This window comes from Anopheles merus, chromosome 3R (assembly GCF_017562075.2).
Source record: "Anopheles merus strain MAF chromosome 3R, AmerM5.1, whole genome shotgun sequence".
NCBI classification, from domain to species: Eukaryota; Metazoa; Arthropoda; class Insecta; order Diptera; family Culicidae; genus Anopheles; species Anopheles merus.
In genome coordinates this window covers 15,646,672-15,661,328 of record NC_054084.1, presented here as the reverse complement: position 1 = coordinate 15,661,328, position 14,657 = coordinate 15,646,672, and the positions used below count along the sequence as shown (strand labels likewise).

The following is a 14,657-nucleotide window of genomic DNA, read 5'->3' as shown; positions in this document are numbered from 1 at the left end:
GGATATTGGTCTCTTTTCTCTTTAGCCGCCAGGTCATTGAACTTGCCTTCTCTCTGTCTCTCTTTTTTCTGTGAGAGCAGAAGCAGGAAGTAGGAAAAAACAGACACACACACACACCTACTAAACCACCCCAATTCTGTCCGGGAGCACTTGTTTGTGTTCCTTTGGCTCCACGACACCACACACGCGAATGCAAGGAGCCAAGGACTGCAGATGAGCGTGTAGATATTCTGCCCGTCAGCCACAACGAGCTTCATTAATGTATGCCCTTTAACCTACCAAGTAACTAGCAAGGGCGAGTTAGTGGTACACGTTCCAATGGAGGAAGAACTGTGGACAGTATGCGGCGGACGGGTGTGTCACGTACAATGACGTCGTCGTAGAGGAGGAGAAAGACGAGAGATCTTACATTCTTCCCCAACAGTTAGTATACTTACAGTACAGTTCGCGCCATACTCCTGTGCCGTGTACTGATGGAAATTGGAATCGGATTATCTGCTCGGTGATAGGAAAGCGTGTATTTGTAGCGTAAGTAGGAAGCGTGTTCCCCCACGGGCTTTCATTGCACCTTTCTTGGAAGAGGGAGCGAGTTTTTCGATTATTTTTTTTATGATACGGAGTAGAGTTTAAGGTAGATAAGTTTTTTTTTCGGGGAGTGATTTAATTAACGCCGCAAATGTTGATTACGTTACGGATGTTGCTGGTGACGATTAAGGTAATTTAAGTACGGAAATAGATTAGCGTATAATCAAATATTACAATTTAGCTTTTTAGCTTGCCTTACAGGCTAAAACTCCGTATGTTTTGTGTCTATTTTTTATATTTTGTTTATACAATTATTGTACATCCTTTTCGAAATTACAACATTATAATCTTGGATGGACAAGTTATTGAAGTTTGTATTATTTACCTTAGGGCGTACTTTTCAAAAAAGCAAACATACTGAGGCAATAAATGTGCGTGTATGCTAGTTTTGAGAACGCTTTAATTGAAAATGTGATATTTTACATTAATCATTGCTTTATTTGGCTATAAGAAACCGATTTGGTTAAAAATTTTCTGTTATATTTAATGAGAAAGGTCCAACTACATTGATCAATTCTCATTTGATTTCACAAATTCTGTAAAGAACTGTACAGTATTAAAAATGCTTTTCTTTCGTCAATCTAATTATTAGATGGGTGTGTCCTTATTCTTCTTCTTCGATTTTGCGTAACGTCCTAACACTACACGTAACGTGTCGTAACGAGACTTATTCAGTACTATGCAGCAGGATAATCAGTGCTTGCTACGGGGGAACGGTCCATATGAGGCCTGAACCCATGGCGGACAGTTATTAGGTCGTGCGAGTTGACGACTGTACTATGGGACCACTTGGGGAAGTGCACGTGTGTAATTGATGTACTAGGCGGAAAACTTTGCGACCAAAAGAGCCTAATTCTACAAAAATGCTAGTACCTGCAGAGCCAAATAGATAACCCAAGAGTAAAAATGTTCAAAAGTACTATGAATATGTATACGAACGGCAGCCAGAGCAGCCAGCTAGACAGCAAAGAGCCGCATGAGACTAGGGAGTCGGACATTGTAGATCACTGTACTAGCCCTATATTTTTCCCAGAAAGAGGGAGTTTTCATACCATACATCCTGCTGCTAAAACGGCTGACATTTCCGGATCTTTTAATAATTCAAGAGTAGATATAATTATGCGAATTATACGAACAAAAATGACGCAGGGCTCAATTTACTGCCATGTCTATCTTGCAGCTCCATGCACTTCCATTACATACCTGCCGGTCGCTTTCAATTAATCATTTCAATCGAATCGAACACACATCCAAGCCGATAAGAGTGACATCTCTGCAAATGTGTTACGATAGCAGCAGTACTCACTCGCCACGATAATTAATTGCGAAACTTTGTGATTCGCAATATATGCCATACATCATCGATGGGTGCATCAAGACCTCCCTCCTCGCCCCTTTACCTCGTCACATTTTCCCATTTCCGATTGCGGCACCGACCGAACGGAACCGTGTTGGCACTAAATTGATCCCCATCGGTCAAAACAGAGCGCGGCTGCAGGTAGACCAGAACGTTTTACGGTTTTTTTTGGGGGGGACATGGACCACATCCAACAGTACATGTTGTTGTTGTTGTTGTTGTTCCGCAAAATAGCTCACCGTTGAGCAGCATTCCAATCCGGTTGTGGTTGCGTCCGGAAATTCACTGCAACTTTTGGGGGAAATGTGTCTAGAGGAAGGGTGACGAGGCGACGTAGGGCATCGAATGCCGTTCTCTCTATGCCACCAAATGTGGCGGGCACATGTGCTGCTGCTGCTGCTACGTGTAACCGGATGTTGGATGTTTTGGCACCACCCTCCCATCCCCAAAAGTGTCGGTCGGTGTGAATTCATCAGACTTACAATTAGGTCACAGCGCTTGAGCGCTTATTAGCATCAACACCTTCGATTTTGTTGGCACAAACACACCACGCCACACGATGGGCGAAAAACCGCGCCAGTGCAGTATCGGGTGAAAGTCACTTATCATCCATTTTTGACAGCATGCGCTTTTCGGGTAGGTAGGACCCCACTAAACCACGTCAAGTGTGTTGTGCACCAAATTAAAGTCACGTTAGCATTGCTTTCCGCCATATTGATCCGTGTGTGTGTCGTGTGTGTGCGTGTCAAAAGGTTTGTTTATGTAACCTGGACGAAGAGAGGCTACTTTTAGAACTTGGCTTTTCCATATATTACAGCGCGTGGTGACGAAAAATGTACCGGACACCGGTGTTGTGGAGCCCAGGTTGCGATTACACCAAATTGCTTATTAAATGGTCGTTAACCTGAATTCGTTTAAGCAAGCGCGCGCGGTGGCGAGCCTTTCAAAATCCCCCAGAGATGACGCTCACGTGGCAACGACATACCTGGTCGTCATGGCCAACTCCAGTGATAGAGATGTTGCCAACTGGGAGCTGGAGCTGTGGACAATCGTTTACAGTTTAGGTGTCGCGTGTCCCTTACCGGGATGGGAATTTAATAGAAGCTAGTTTCGCGGTGCCATGTTTCCACATTTTAAAAATAGAGCCTCTTCATATGGCTACGCGCAGGTGCGCCAAAAGCCCGACAGCGACAAGGCAATTCATGTCGATTGGAAAGTAATTTCCGTAGCTGATGTTCCTGCCAATATTCTCCATTAAATTCTTCTTGGTAAAATAGTTAGCTACTGCTGCAATATCCCTTAATAAGCCCTTTTTCTGTATTCCAAAGCCTTTTGTAACATCATGTCTATACAGCTTTTGCTTTGTTTCTCTTTGCAGGAAATAATTAATCCATCTACCGACCGGCACACAGTGTGTCGTCTCCTTCTCCATGTCAAACCCGCCGGAAGTACTGCAACAATAGGGCAGCCAAGCTGCTGCTGCTGCTGCTGCTACAGTGTGTGTTTCTAGGCCTAGGAACATACGACCTCGAAGCAGAAGACATGATAGCGGCTCATCCGACGGCCCTTGTCGACCATTGGCAGTATCGGACGGGCTTGCAGAGCGGCAAGAGTCGCCTTCCTTGAGCCGGAAGTGTGCACATCTATTACCTATCCATCATCCTGCGCTCCTCCCCGTCTCCTCCATAGCAGCTGCACTTTTGATAGCCGGTGTGTGCAGTTGTGTGGAGCTTTTAAAATACGGTTTATTCTTCGCGGAGCACTAACTCTTTCCGTTGGATGAAAATGACAACGTCCGGTGGAACAATCGACGGTGGCAACAGCCAACGCAAAGGTCATAGGTGAGTGAGAAGAAGCTCTCGGGCATGATAAGATAACAGTAACATCGATGTCGCTTTTTTTTAAAGTTTAAATGACCATTTCACAAAGGTCATTTCCGCCCCAAATCTAAGAGAAATTTAATTAGGCATCAAACCAGAAAGGCTTATTCGTATTCGAACTTAACCATTAAAATGTGTCTCAATGATGAAAAATGTGTCCAATTTCGCTGCGCAATTCCAAAACGGGCCGCACAGTAGCCCTCTTCGTGGCGGCCGTGGGTGTAATGTCAAAGCTTGTAATCGATACCCATGTCCGCGTGTTACAACTCTTTTACAACTTCTTCCGTTTCGTTGCAGGCGCAACGAGTCCATGTACGCCATGACCGGGCTGTACTCGGAGGCACAGACCGACGACAGCAGTGCCGACATACCGCAGGACACCGAGTCCGAATCGCTGCCAATGTCGGTCAACACAGCGACCACGACCGCCAGCACTACGGCAACATCGGCCACGGCAACCGCCGACACCGTCATCAAGTGCCACAGCCGGCAGCCGTCGAGCAGTGTAATGATGGACCGGGACAAGCCGCTACCGAACGTGCTGCTGATCAACGACGACTACATGCGCGACTGTGGCATCCTAAACTGCCGACCATCGGCGGTACAACATTTCGCCCGGATAAAGGTACGCTTTTGGGTCAAAGGGCAAAAAGTTTAGAAGGGGGTGATGCTGAATGATGCTACAGATTGTTACAGATTGTTGCTGTATCAAATGGCAGAGAAAGGTATTTCTGGGAAGGATAAAGGGTTGATGCCACCATTTCTTGGAACCGATTAAGGACAGTAGGACGGTGTAAAATGGCAAAAATGTTGGAATTTTTCCTACATTGATCCTTATTTTAATATCATTTGTTTAAATTAAATTCCTCTTCTTTATCTTGTGACAAAGTGTCATGACCGTGTAATAGTTTTAGCTAATCTTTTCCATGCTATTTGCTTTGTGTTAGGAAATTAATTAAGCCAACAAAACTGTAACCGCTCTGCCTCCTTCCCTTCCAGGTGTTTGTGCTGCTCCTTTCCATTCTCGTGACGCTACAACAGGCGCTCAGCTCCGGCTACATCAACTCAGTGATAACGACAATAGAGAAGCGGTTCGAAATACCGTCCAGCCTGTCCGGGCTGATAGCGTCCAGCTACGAGATTGGCAACGTTATAACGGTCATTTTCGTCAGCTACCTTGGCAGCCGGCGCCACATCCCCGTGTGGATCGGTATTGGTAAGTAATTGGGGGATTGACCGCACCAGATGTGTCTCCAAACTAGTGGTGGGATTTTCAAATCGGACCTACCCGATTCCGTGTTCGGAATCAACTCTGGAGCCGATTTCGGAGTTAGCTCTAGAATCAATTCTGGAATCGTAATCGGCTCCAGAATTTGAATCGGAATCGGAATCGGAATCGGAATCGGCACTAGAATCGGAATTGACCTGAGATTCGCAATTTGCTCAGGTAACGGAATCAGGATTGATTCCAGAATTGGATTTATCACAAGAATGAGAATCAGCTCTTGAATTGAAATAAGAATTTTCAAAGCGAATCAGTCCAGGAATCTCCGTGAGAAAATATCGTTTACAAGTAAATTTTGATTCTTTACGGCTATTAATACATAGCCTCATTGAATCATAGCCTCCCAAACGTCTTTTCTTATAGAGGTGCCAAAACCGACTACGATTTCAAATCCGATTCAGATTTTGGAGCCAATTCCAATGCCGAAACCGATTCCGGAGCCAATTCCTGAGCCGATTCTGAAGCCAATTTCTGAGCCGATTCCGAAACAATTTTACGGAGCCGATTCCGATTCCGGGCCCACTATCCGGAATCGATTCCTGGAATCTTCGGAGCTAGCCGGAATCGATTCCGACGAAAACTTCATTGTTCCCATCACTACTCCAAACACACAAACCTCTTACCCCCTTCTTCCTTTCCTCTCCCAAGGCGCCGTCATCATGGGCATCGGGTCGCTCGTGTTCATGCTGCCCCACTTTACCGGCGAGCCCAACCCGGGCATACTGATTGACAATAAAACGTCCGACAACATCTGCCGGCTGGTGTCGGTACGTGAGCAGGACATGGGCCTGGGCCGGCTCTCCAACAGCCTGTCCAATCCACCGCTCACGTCGCACAACTTACGGTAAGTGAGGTGGGGAGTGCCCATTTCGGCTCTGTTCTAACAAGTTATTTGACCTTAACCGGGCTTTCTTCCTGTGCGCAGAGGTGACAACTGTTTGAAAAGTAAAGCGTCCACCTTCGGGCCTGTGATACTGTTTGTGATTGCGCAAATACTGCTCGGAGGCGGCGGAAGTCCCCTGTTCACGCTCGGCACGACGTACGTGGACGATCACGTCCGGAAGGAAAGCTCATCGATGTATATCGGTAAGTGTTTTGCAGCTAATCGTGGTGCCTGTCCCCCCCCAAAACGGCCAGAAGAAGTAACAAACACGTTTTATGTTCCCTGAACCCCCCCTTTCCAGGTGCTATGTACAGTATGGCCGCGTTCGGTCCCGTGCTTGGCTTCCTACTCGGCGCTTATCTGCTGTCCTTCCATATGGATTCCTTTTCCGGCAGCGATATCAATATCGGTAAGTAATTGTTACTTTGGATGGACCAATTTCCGCACTAAACGCATTAAAAGAATCGTTTTCACGCGGAAAGAAACATTCCTCCGGAACAACACGCCATAAATTGTGCCCCTGATATCGTATTCCCCCTCTCTCTCTCTCTCTCTCTCACTCTCTCGACAGATCCTGACGATCGACGATGGGTCGGTATGTGGTGGGGCGGCTTCTTAGTGTGCGGCATCCTGCTCATCATTGTGGCGGTGCCGTTTTTCTCCTTTCCCAAGGTATGTGTTACACCAGTGAGTCGCTGTTCATGGTCGTTGTCTGAGTCGAAATGACCAAAACATTGCGCGCCGTGGCAATATCCAATTTCTCCCGGTCGCACTTTATTGCGGCCCAATAATTCATCGACTTAAGCTCCCGGCTCCCTCTGCCTACTGATTATTGGATTTGCAGGTACTGACACGCGAGAAGAAGAAAATACGCATTGCCGAACAGCGGTTACCCCAGCTGCAGCAATTAACATCGAACAACTCGAGCAGTTTGCCCCGATCGCAGCCGAATCTCGCCCAGCAGCAGCAGCAGCATCAAACGGGCACTCTGCAACAGCAGCCGCTGCCATCACAACAGCAGCAGCAGCAACAACAAACAGGCCACGGTGCCAATAACGCCGCACCGCAGGCAAACAAAACGGGCGAGGACACCGGATATGGAAAGGACATTAAAGGTATGTTTGGACAGGGGAAGGTAGATTTATGATATTGGTGTTTTATTTAAATGACATACATTGTTTTGCTCCGGTGGGGCACGATTTTTCGGAAGCTAACGCCAGGAAAGTTTTCATTATTGGGCCCACCAAAAACGATTTCCGAAATTAAACCCCTGTTTTTGTGCTTTGTTTTCAACGGTGGCCGTTTCCAAGTTTGCCAATATTGCACCACACTCGTGATGCAGGTTGATGCACCAATATTAACTGTGTCGCTGCTGTTTTTCCCGCCCTGCAGATATACCCCAGTCGATGTGGCGCCTGGTGACGAACCCGGTGTACATCGTTACCTGTCTCGGCGCCTGCATGGAGCTGATGATAGTGTCCGGCTTTGTCGTGTTCCTGCCGAAGTATCTCGAGACGCAGTTCAGCCTGGGGAAGAGCCAGGCGAGCGTCTTCACTGGGTCGATTGCCGTCCCAGGTGCCTGCATCGGCATCTTCATCGGTGGCTGCATACTGAAGCGCTTCCAGCTGAAGCCGAAGGGTGCGGTACAGTTTGTGCTCATCTCGAATCTGATCTGTTTGTCGTGCTACGGGCTGCTGTTCTTCCTGGGCTGCGAGAATCTCAAGATGGCCGGCACGACCATACCGTACTACAACAGCTCCGCCCACAGCGTGGAACCGTTCCAGGTGAATCTGACGGCGGCGTGCAATTTCGGCTGCGAGTGTCACATGTACGACGTGGAGCCGGTGTGCGGCAACAACGGGCTGACCTATTTCAGCCCGTGCCATGCGGGCTGTACCGCGTTCTCGTCCAGCTCGAACTACACCAACTGTGCTTGTGAGTATATGAGTGATTGGATTTTTGTTTTGTTCGAATATTAAACAATTTCTCCCTTCAGGCGTTCAAGCAAACGTTACTAACAACAGCATTTACCGAGGGGCGGAAGGGACACAGGCACAGGCGCTGAACGCGCACGAAGCATTCGCCGAGGTCACGGTAGTGCCGGTGGCTACTGCAGGCGTTTGCAACACACCGTGCCGGACGATCTATCCCTTCCTGATACTGCTGTTCTTTATGACGTTTGTCGTGGCTTCAACGCAAATGCCTCTGCTGATGATAGTTTTGAGGTAAGGAAGGGTTCACACGAAGTTGCGGTTCCGATTAGTGATGGGAAAAATGAAGTTTTCGTCGAAATCGATTCCGGCTTGCTCCGAAGTTGTCTGGAATCAGTTTTCGGAATCGATTCCGGAGCCGATTTAGATATCTGTTCCGGAATCGAATACAGAATCGGAATCGGCTACGGATTTGGAAGCGGAATCGGCTAAGGAATCAAAATCTGAATCGGCTACGGAATCGAAATCGGCTACGAAATCGGAATCGACGGAAACGGAATCGGGATTCCGACTGGAATCGGCACCGGAATCGGAATCGACTTCGGAATCGGATCCGGAATTGGTTTCGAAATCAGAATCGGCTTCGAAATCGGAGTCGGTTTCGGCATATCCATAATAATAGGCGTTTGGATACAATGATGCTACGTATTGATAGCCACAAAGAATCCAAATTTACTTGTGAACGATCCATTCTCATGGAGATTCCCGGACTGATTTCGCTTATGAAACTTCTTATTTCAATTCAAGAACTGATTCTCATTCCGGAGATCATTCCAATTGTGGAGTCAATTCTGGTTCCGTTACCGGAGCAAATTGCGATTCCTAGGTCGAATCCGATTCCAGAGCCATTACTTTTCCGGAGCCGATTCCTATTCCGAAATTGATTCCAACTCCGGAATTGGCAACTCCGGAAGGTCCGAGTCCGAGCTCCCACCACTAGTTCCGATTGCACAATTTACTAATACACTATGGGGGGGGTTTGCTTTTTTCGGTAGGTCCGTGTCAGAGGAGGAACGTTCATTTGCGCTCGGCATGCAGTTCGTTATCTTCCGTCTGTTTGGCTACATCCCGGCACCGATCGTGTTTGGCAATCTGATCGATTCCTCCTGCCTACTGTGGAAGTCGACCTGCGGCGAAAAGGGAGGCCGCTGTCTGATTTACGACATTGAGAAGTTCCGCTACAAGTAAGTTGCAATACTGGACACTTCCAGGAAACGAGATTTAATTTTCCCTTTTTCCCCCAGATATGTTGGATTATGTGCGTCAATTAAAATCATTGCCTTGGTGATCTTCATCATTGACTGGTGGCTCGTGCGAAGGCGAAAAAATCTGGACAAGATGAACCCACTGTCGACGAACGAGCTGGTTGGATCGATTATAAGTTTAGACAAATGTGAGTTTGAGATTTGTTAGCGAAGGATAGATCCATTTTATCAAGCATGTTCCGTTTTTTCTAACTCCCTTTTATCCGGCAGTGTTTGAGGAGAAGAGTACATTGGATGAAAACATCGCGGTTCCGTTCAATGGTGAATGCATTTCTGGGGACGCACTGGCAGAGAACAACAAGCGAATTTTGGTCGCTAGCCGCCATCAGCGGAACGATTCCAAAACCATTCAGTTGGAATACAGGTAACGGGAGCTGCTAGTGTGATAAAGATTCGTCGGAAAAAATGAAATCAATAACACTGTACTTTTCGCCTTAGATACGACGACGGTGTTCATCAACCGTACCGCTTGCCGCCGGCAGCGGCGGCCACCCGCAAACACTACCGCAGCAATTCCTGTGATATCAAAATCCAGCGCAGCAACTCGGCCACCAACCGGGAGGTGGACTTCCACGACTGGAAGCTGAAGCGGTTCATGCGGCACCACACGCGCAACAACTCGCACGACTACAACAACGACCACCATCGCCATCAGCAGCAGTCGCAGCAGCAAACGTCCTCTTCCGGCCATCTCGGGCGATGGATTGCGCTGCAGCAGCACCACAACAGTGCCGGCGAACAGCCGCCCTCGCTGGCGTCGGGCGGCGCTAGCAACATACGCTACATCCTGAACCATCTGAAGCCGGGCTCGAGCAGTGGCTCGGAGCACGTGAAGCTCGGCTACAGCAGCAGCTGCAGCGGGGGCGGTGCTGGTGGAGCACCGACAAAGAAGAAGCGGCACACGCGCAACTACTCCTACGGGCAGGAGTTCTCCTTCCTGCCAAACAATGTTATCATCCGGCTCGATAACGACATTGCCAACAAGTTCCTCAGCTCCACCGGCGCCCTGGTGACCGGTGGCGGCTCGTCACGGAAAAGTTCCTTCTCGCACGACGTGGCGGTGCTGAAGAACAACAACATCGGGGCGGTGGCGGGCTGCGGCGGTATGTCCGGTGCGAAGCTGAACAACATGAAGCACTCGAGCGATCTGAACGAGGAGCTCGAGTCGAAGTACGGGAAGGGCCATTCGCGCACGAGTTCGCGCGATCTGAACCTGCTAAACCTGGCGCCCGGTGCGCTGGCCGGATCGGGGGTCGTGGAACCGAGCGGGCCGAGCGGTATCCTCGGTGGGATCAAATCACTGATCGAAGATTCGAACAGCATACTGCGCCATCGGCGCACCAACTCGAAGGATCTGAAGTACGGCGGGTACCAGCCGTGCAGTGGCGGCACCGATCCGGCGTCCACCATCGTTGTCGGTACGAATGCGCTGGCGCGTAAGCTCTCGTCGGCAGCCGCCACTACGCTGCCGCCACCGGTCGAGTTGGGCCACGACGGGTCGTCGGGGCGCAGCTCTTCCGTGCTGTCGCCGGTGGTGTCCTCCTGCCTCGCCACGATTGCGGGCAGCGATTGTGTGGGCAGTGTGCAGCCGGAATCGTTGCAGCTACTGCTCGACAAAAACAGCGTACTGCCCGAGGAGGAACCGACCTGCTGCTCTTCGCCGTCTGCCTCCTCCTCCTCCTCGTCCTCGTCGCCATCCGCCTCTTCCGCCTCGTCGTCCACGGCCGGAGCAAACGTTTAGCCGGAGCTAGGGTGTCGAAGGGCCACTTGGGAACTAGGAACGATGGTGGTGCATTTATATTCGTACTGTTTGTCTCTAACAAATCCTCGTTGCCTGCTGCATGCTGGTAAGGGGGCTTGTAGGGATGATGGACCTCAATTTCTAAGCTTAATTCTCCTAACCCAATCTCCATGAGACACGGCGCAGCGCGGGTTCGTCGTCTCTGCATCGCCCCAGAATCGGAACGATGGAATGGTTTCAATTGATTAAACAAATCCAATTCCACGGGAAATAATAATCATTATTATCGACGTTTTCGGTCGTTTCTATCGCAATTCCCGGTCAGTGAGCGTAGTTGGAACACTTTCTGCTGTACCACGGTGATGCTGCATGCCACGTGTCTGGAAATTGGTAGAAAAAATACACAGAAAAAAACACATGTCTTACCAGTTGAGGAAAAGGAAAAATGGGAATGTTACGTCTAGTAAGTCGCCAAATTTCCAAATACATTTTGGGTAAATATTTGGACGATAAAACGGAGACATTCTTCATTATCCTCTCCTCACTAAACAAAAATGTATAAGCGCATTAGCGAGCATTGGCGTATAATTGTTGCGTGCGTGTGTGCAAGTGATTGCTGTGTGTGCATTTAGCTTTTAAGAAGTCCCATTGCTGTCCTCAAAACATCCTCCCGATGGACCTTGGATACGGGACACTGGACTTCTTGTACAGGGATGAGGAGAAGGAAGAGGAGGTACGCTCACCCGCGATCGCCCGCCCGCGGGATGTTGCTGGAGAAGCGGCTTATGGACTGATGAACTGATGAGTTTGTAGGGTATAACACAGATGTAATAGCAATATAACCTAGATCCTATAATTAATATGTACACAACTACAATTGATTCTCACGCCAAGGTTGTGTGGAGAGTCCAGCACATAATGTGATGTCGCGACGGGGAGGGATGGGAGTTGAGTGAGAAGAGAGGGAATGGGCGGAATGGGAGGATGTGTGTTTTCGAGAAATCACGCGTCGCGCTAGTAGTTGTGTATAGCAAATCGAGTAAGAGAGATCCAGTAAATCTAAAGCAACCATATTTTTTATATCAAACTATTAGCAAAATGTGGCCGGCTCGCGTCGTGGTGGTACTGTAGAGTTGTGCAGTAGTGAGAAAGACAAAAAGAGAGAGTGCAGGAGGGTAAGGAAGGTAAGCAATTTTAGTGAAACGGAAATGTACAACGGCAGCAGCAGCAGGTTGTTTGATGTTTTAGACAGTCCAGTGCGGAACGGTGTCAAAAAGAATAGATGAATGCAGTTTATTTAGGTCTTAGTAGAACAATTTGCTAAACAGAATGTGAAGATATTCTAACACCCCACAAAACCAACACATAAACACCACCACAAAGCAGTGAAATAACGCTCCGGAAGCGACAGAAGCTTAAATATGCCCTCACTTCGTAGAAAATCCAACCCTTTCTTATTCCTTTCTTTTACGGCAATGGTAACACATACCCTTAGTGATCTTTTTTTTTTAAAGAAAGTGTGCTGTTGCGACACATTCACACACAAATAACTACATTTTAATCTCAAAAACACTCAAATGGTAACACAAAACTGGCTCGAATCTTATTAATAGGTGGAAATGATTGCTCTTTCCGTGTGCGTGTTTGACCCAAGGCGTGCGCCAACAAGTGCTGTGCAATAGGAGAAAGAGGAAAGATTTTTAGAGCCTTTCGAAGCTGTGGGCACACACACACAAACAAAAAAATGGTTGAAACTAATGGAGCTGTGAGCATTAATTAGAAGAAAATGCATTACAATACAATAGGCGAACAAAGCAGAGGGATGGAACAAGTGACGGTCAATTGGAATGAGCAAGCAGAAGGGTGTAATTGTGAAGCAAGCGCGACTAAGCAAGGTAGTAGTGAATGTTTTTTTTTATGTTATAAATTGTTACTTTTTCCCCCATTTTCTTTCGTTAGTAATTATTAAACCCGTTTCTTTCGAATTATAATCCAAAATTGTAAAGACAAAAAAATCATACCCCTCCCCGCTGGGTTTGGCTTGGTATCACAGTTTGTGGTCCACAAGTTAAGCGTGAGCGCAAAATTTAACCCTAAGCTTATGTGTGTGTGTGGGTATGCTTTCGGATTCGGATTAGCAAGTTTCGCAGGTATAAATTAAAAGGTAGAAGACTTATTGTTCGAGCAGAGTTAAAAAAAAAAAAACAAAACATTTGTAGCATTAATTACCACACGTAACAAGTTTTTGTGAAATGAAGCAAAAAAAAAAGAACAAAACAAACAAACCCCGAAACAGGACTCGTTGGATTTTTTGTGCATTGCTTTATTCTTTCTCTCCTAAAACAACAAAAATTATAACGTTTAATCAGGGGGAGGTAAACAAACATGTTCCAGTTTGATTGTGAGAAACAAAAACCAGACAAAAACGTAAATAGGTTAACGAAATTAATCTCACTCAATTAACAAACAAAAACAATTAAAAAAAGCAAACTAAAACAACATTGTGTTTGGTAGAGTTTTTGCCAGAGATCCCTTTCTAGTTGCAAAGGAATGGAAAAGGAAGGGTGGCACTCGCTACACACTAGACAGAGAGAGAGAGAGGGAGAAAATTCAAACGTTACTTAGAACAGGATGCTCGTGCGCATTTCGAGCATTTAGTTTTAGTGAGTTTTATTGCTTTTAGAGCGCTCCCTTTTCCGTACGTACGTTCCCCCGTGCGTACGGCTTTGTACGGTGGGATATAGGTGGGATTTTACTACTACAAACCAGAGGGTGAAGTTGTTTCTCATTCATTACTTGGTCCCAGTCCGGCATCGCAGCATTTAGGCAGTGCGCAAAGAGACAAAACAAACAAGCATCAGGACAATTTGCGTAGGAACTTTTGCAAATCTTTCTATTTTTTTGTAGCTGTTTTACATTTTGCTTCAATCGTGGAACAAACGCCGCTTACCCGCTCCATTCGAGAAATGAATGGTCAAAGGACCATTTACATAGAAATCCACTCTTGACCGTTGCTTACTTACGAACAAACAAACAAACAACACAACACAACAAAATGGAACAAACACAGTAAAGTTCACAAAGACGCATGGCACAGTAGTAAAACAACATAGATCCCCTTTTCCCCGCCCCGAAAATCCGTTCGTTAGAAACTCAGCTGCTCATCAAAGACCGCATACATATCGTGCAACATAGCCTAGTGTCTCAGACGCAGAGAAGAGAAGGGAAGAGAGAACCAGTTAAGATAAAACATGTGAAGCTGACGCCCAGCGAGATGCCAGCAGGTGTGTGCAATTGGAGAGAAAGAGATAGGGAGAGAGAGAGAGAGAGAGAGAGAGAGAGAGAGAGAGAGAAGGAGAGAGATAGTAAAATAAAAGAAATAACCCCGTTTCACAAATCCGTGTCCTTAGCACTGTACGGCCGCCCTTGTACTGGAAAGCGTAGTAAAGCATTACTAACGCGCAATTGATGCGCAAAACTGCGCGCAAATCACGCGTCAATCACGCGGTGGTGTTAAAAAGAGCCTTCCTCTTCACCTTCCATGGCTATCACATCCCCGAACGTTGTCAATTATTTCTGACGAGCTTTTCTGGTTTCTTGTGTAACCTGGACAATGCTTTGGACACTCTTTCGTTGCTAGGGAAGAATGCACGCGCTTATGATGCTCTGC

At 47.3% G+C, this 14,657-nt stretch overlaps 1 protein-coding gene across 5 annotated transcripts in view; it reads left to right on the top strand.

Annotated features, from left to right (window-relative positions):
• Nucleotides 1-14,353, top strand: part of LOC121596317 (solute carrier organic anion transporter family member 4A1) — a 54,462-nt gene extending 40,109 nt beyond the window's left edge. For 3 of the 5 annotated variants that reach the window (XM_041921155.1, XM_041921154.1, XM_041921158.1), the window contains exons 4-17: nt 3,321-3,783; nt 4,120-4,447; nt 4,822-5,038; nt 5,756-5,951; nt 6,033-6,193; nt 6,292-6,399; nt 6,562-6,662; nt 6,835-7,105; nt 7,383-7,925; nt 7,987-8,215; nt 8,977-9,165; nt 9,226-9,374; nt 9,457-9,610; nt 9,685-14,353. In XM_041921155.1, the coding sequence (XP_041777089.1) occupies nt 3,722-3,783; nt 4,120-4,447; nt 4,822-5,038; nt 5,756-5,951; nt 6,033-6,193; nt 6,292-6,399; nt 6,562-6,662; nt 6,835-7,105; nt 7,383-7,925; nt 7,987-8,215; nt 8,977-9,165; nt 9,226-9,374; nt 9,457-9,610; nt 9,685-10,987 (4,011 nt within the window). In that variant the 5' untranslated portion in view covers nt 3,321-3,721 and the 3' untranslated portion in view covers nt 10,988-14,353. Of the gene's footprint in view, nt 1-3,042; nt 3,211-3,296; nt 3,784-4,119; nt 4,448-4,821; nt 5,039-5,755; nt 5,952-6,032; nt 6,194-6,291; nt 6,400-6,561; nt 6,663-6,834; nt 7,106-7,382; nt 7,926-7,986; nt 8,216-8,976; nt 9,166-9,225; nt 9,375-9,456; nt 9,611-9,684 lie in introns of those variants that run through there. The other 2 variants (XM_041921159.1, XM_041921157.1) reach the window with 2 other exon arrangements.
• The last annotated feature ends 304 nt before the right edge of the window (nt 14,354-14,657 follow it).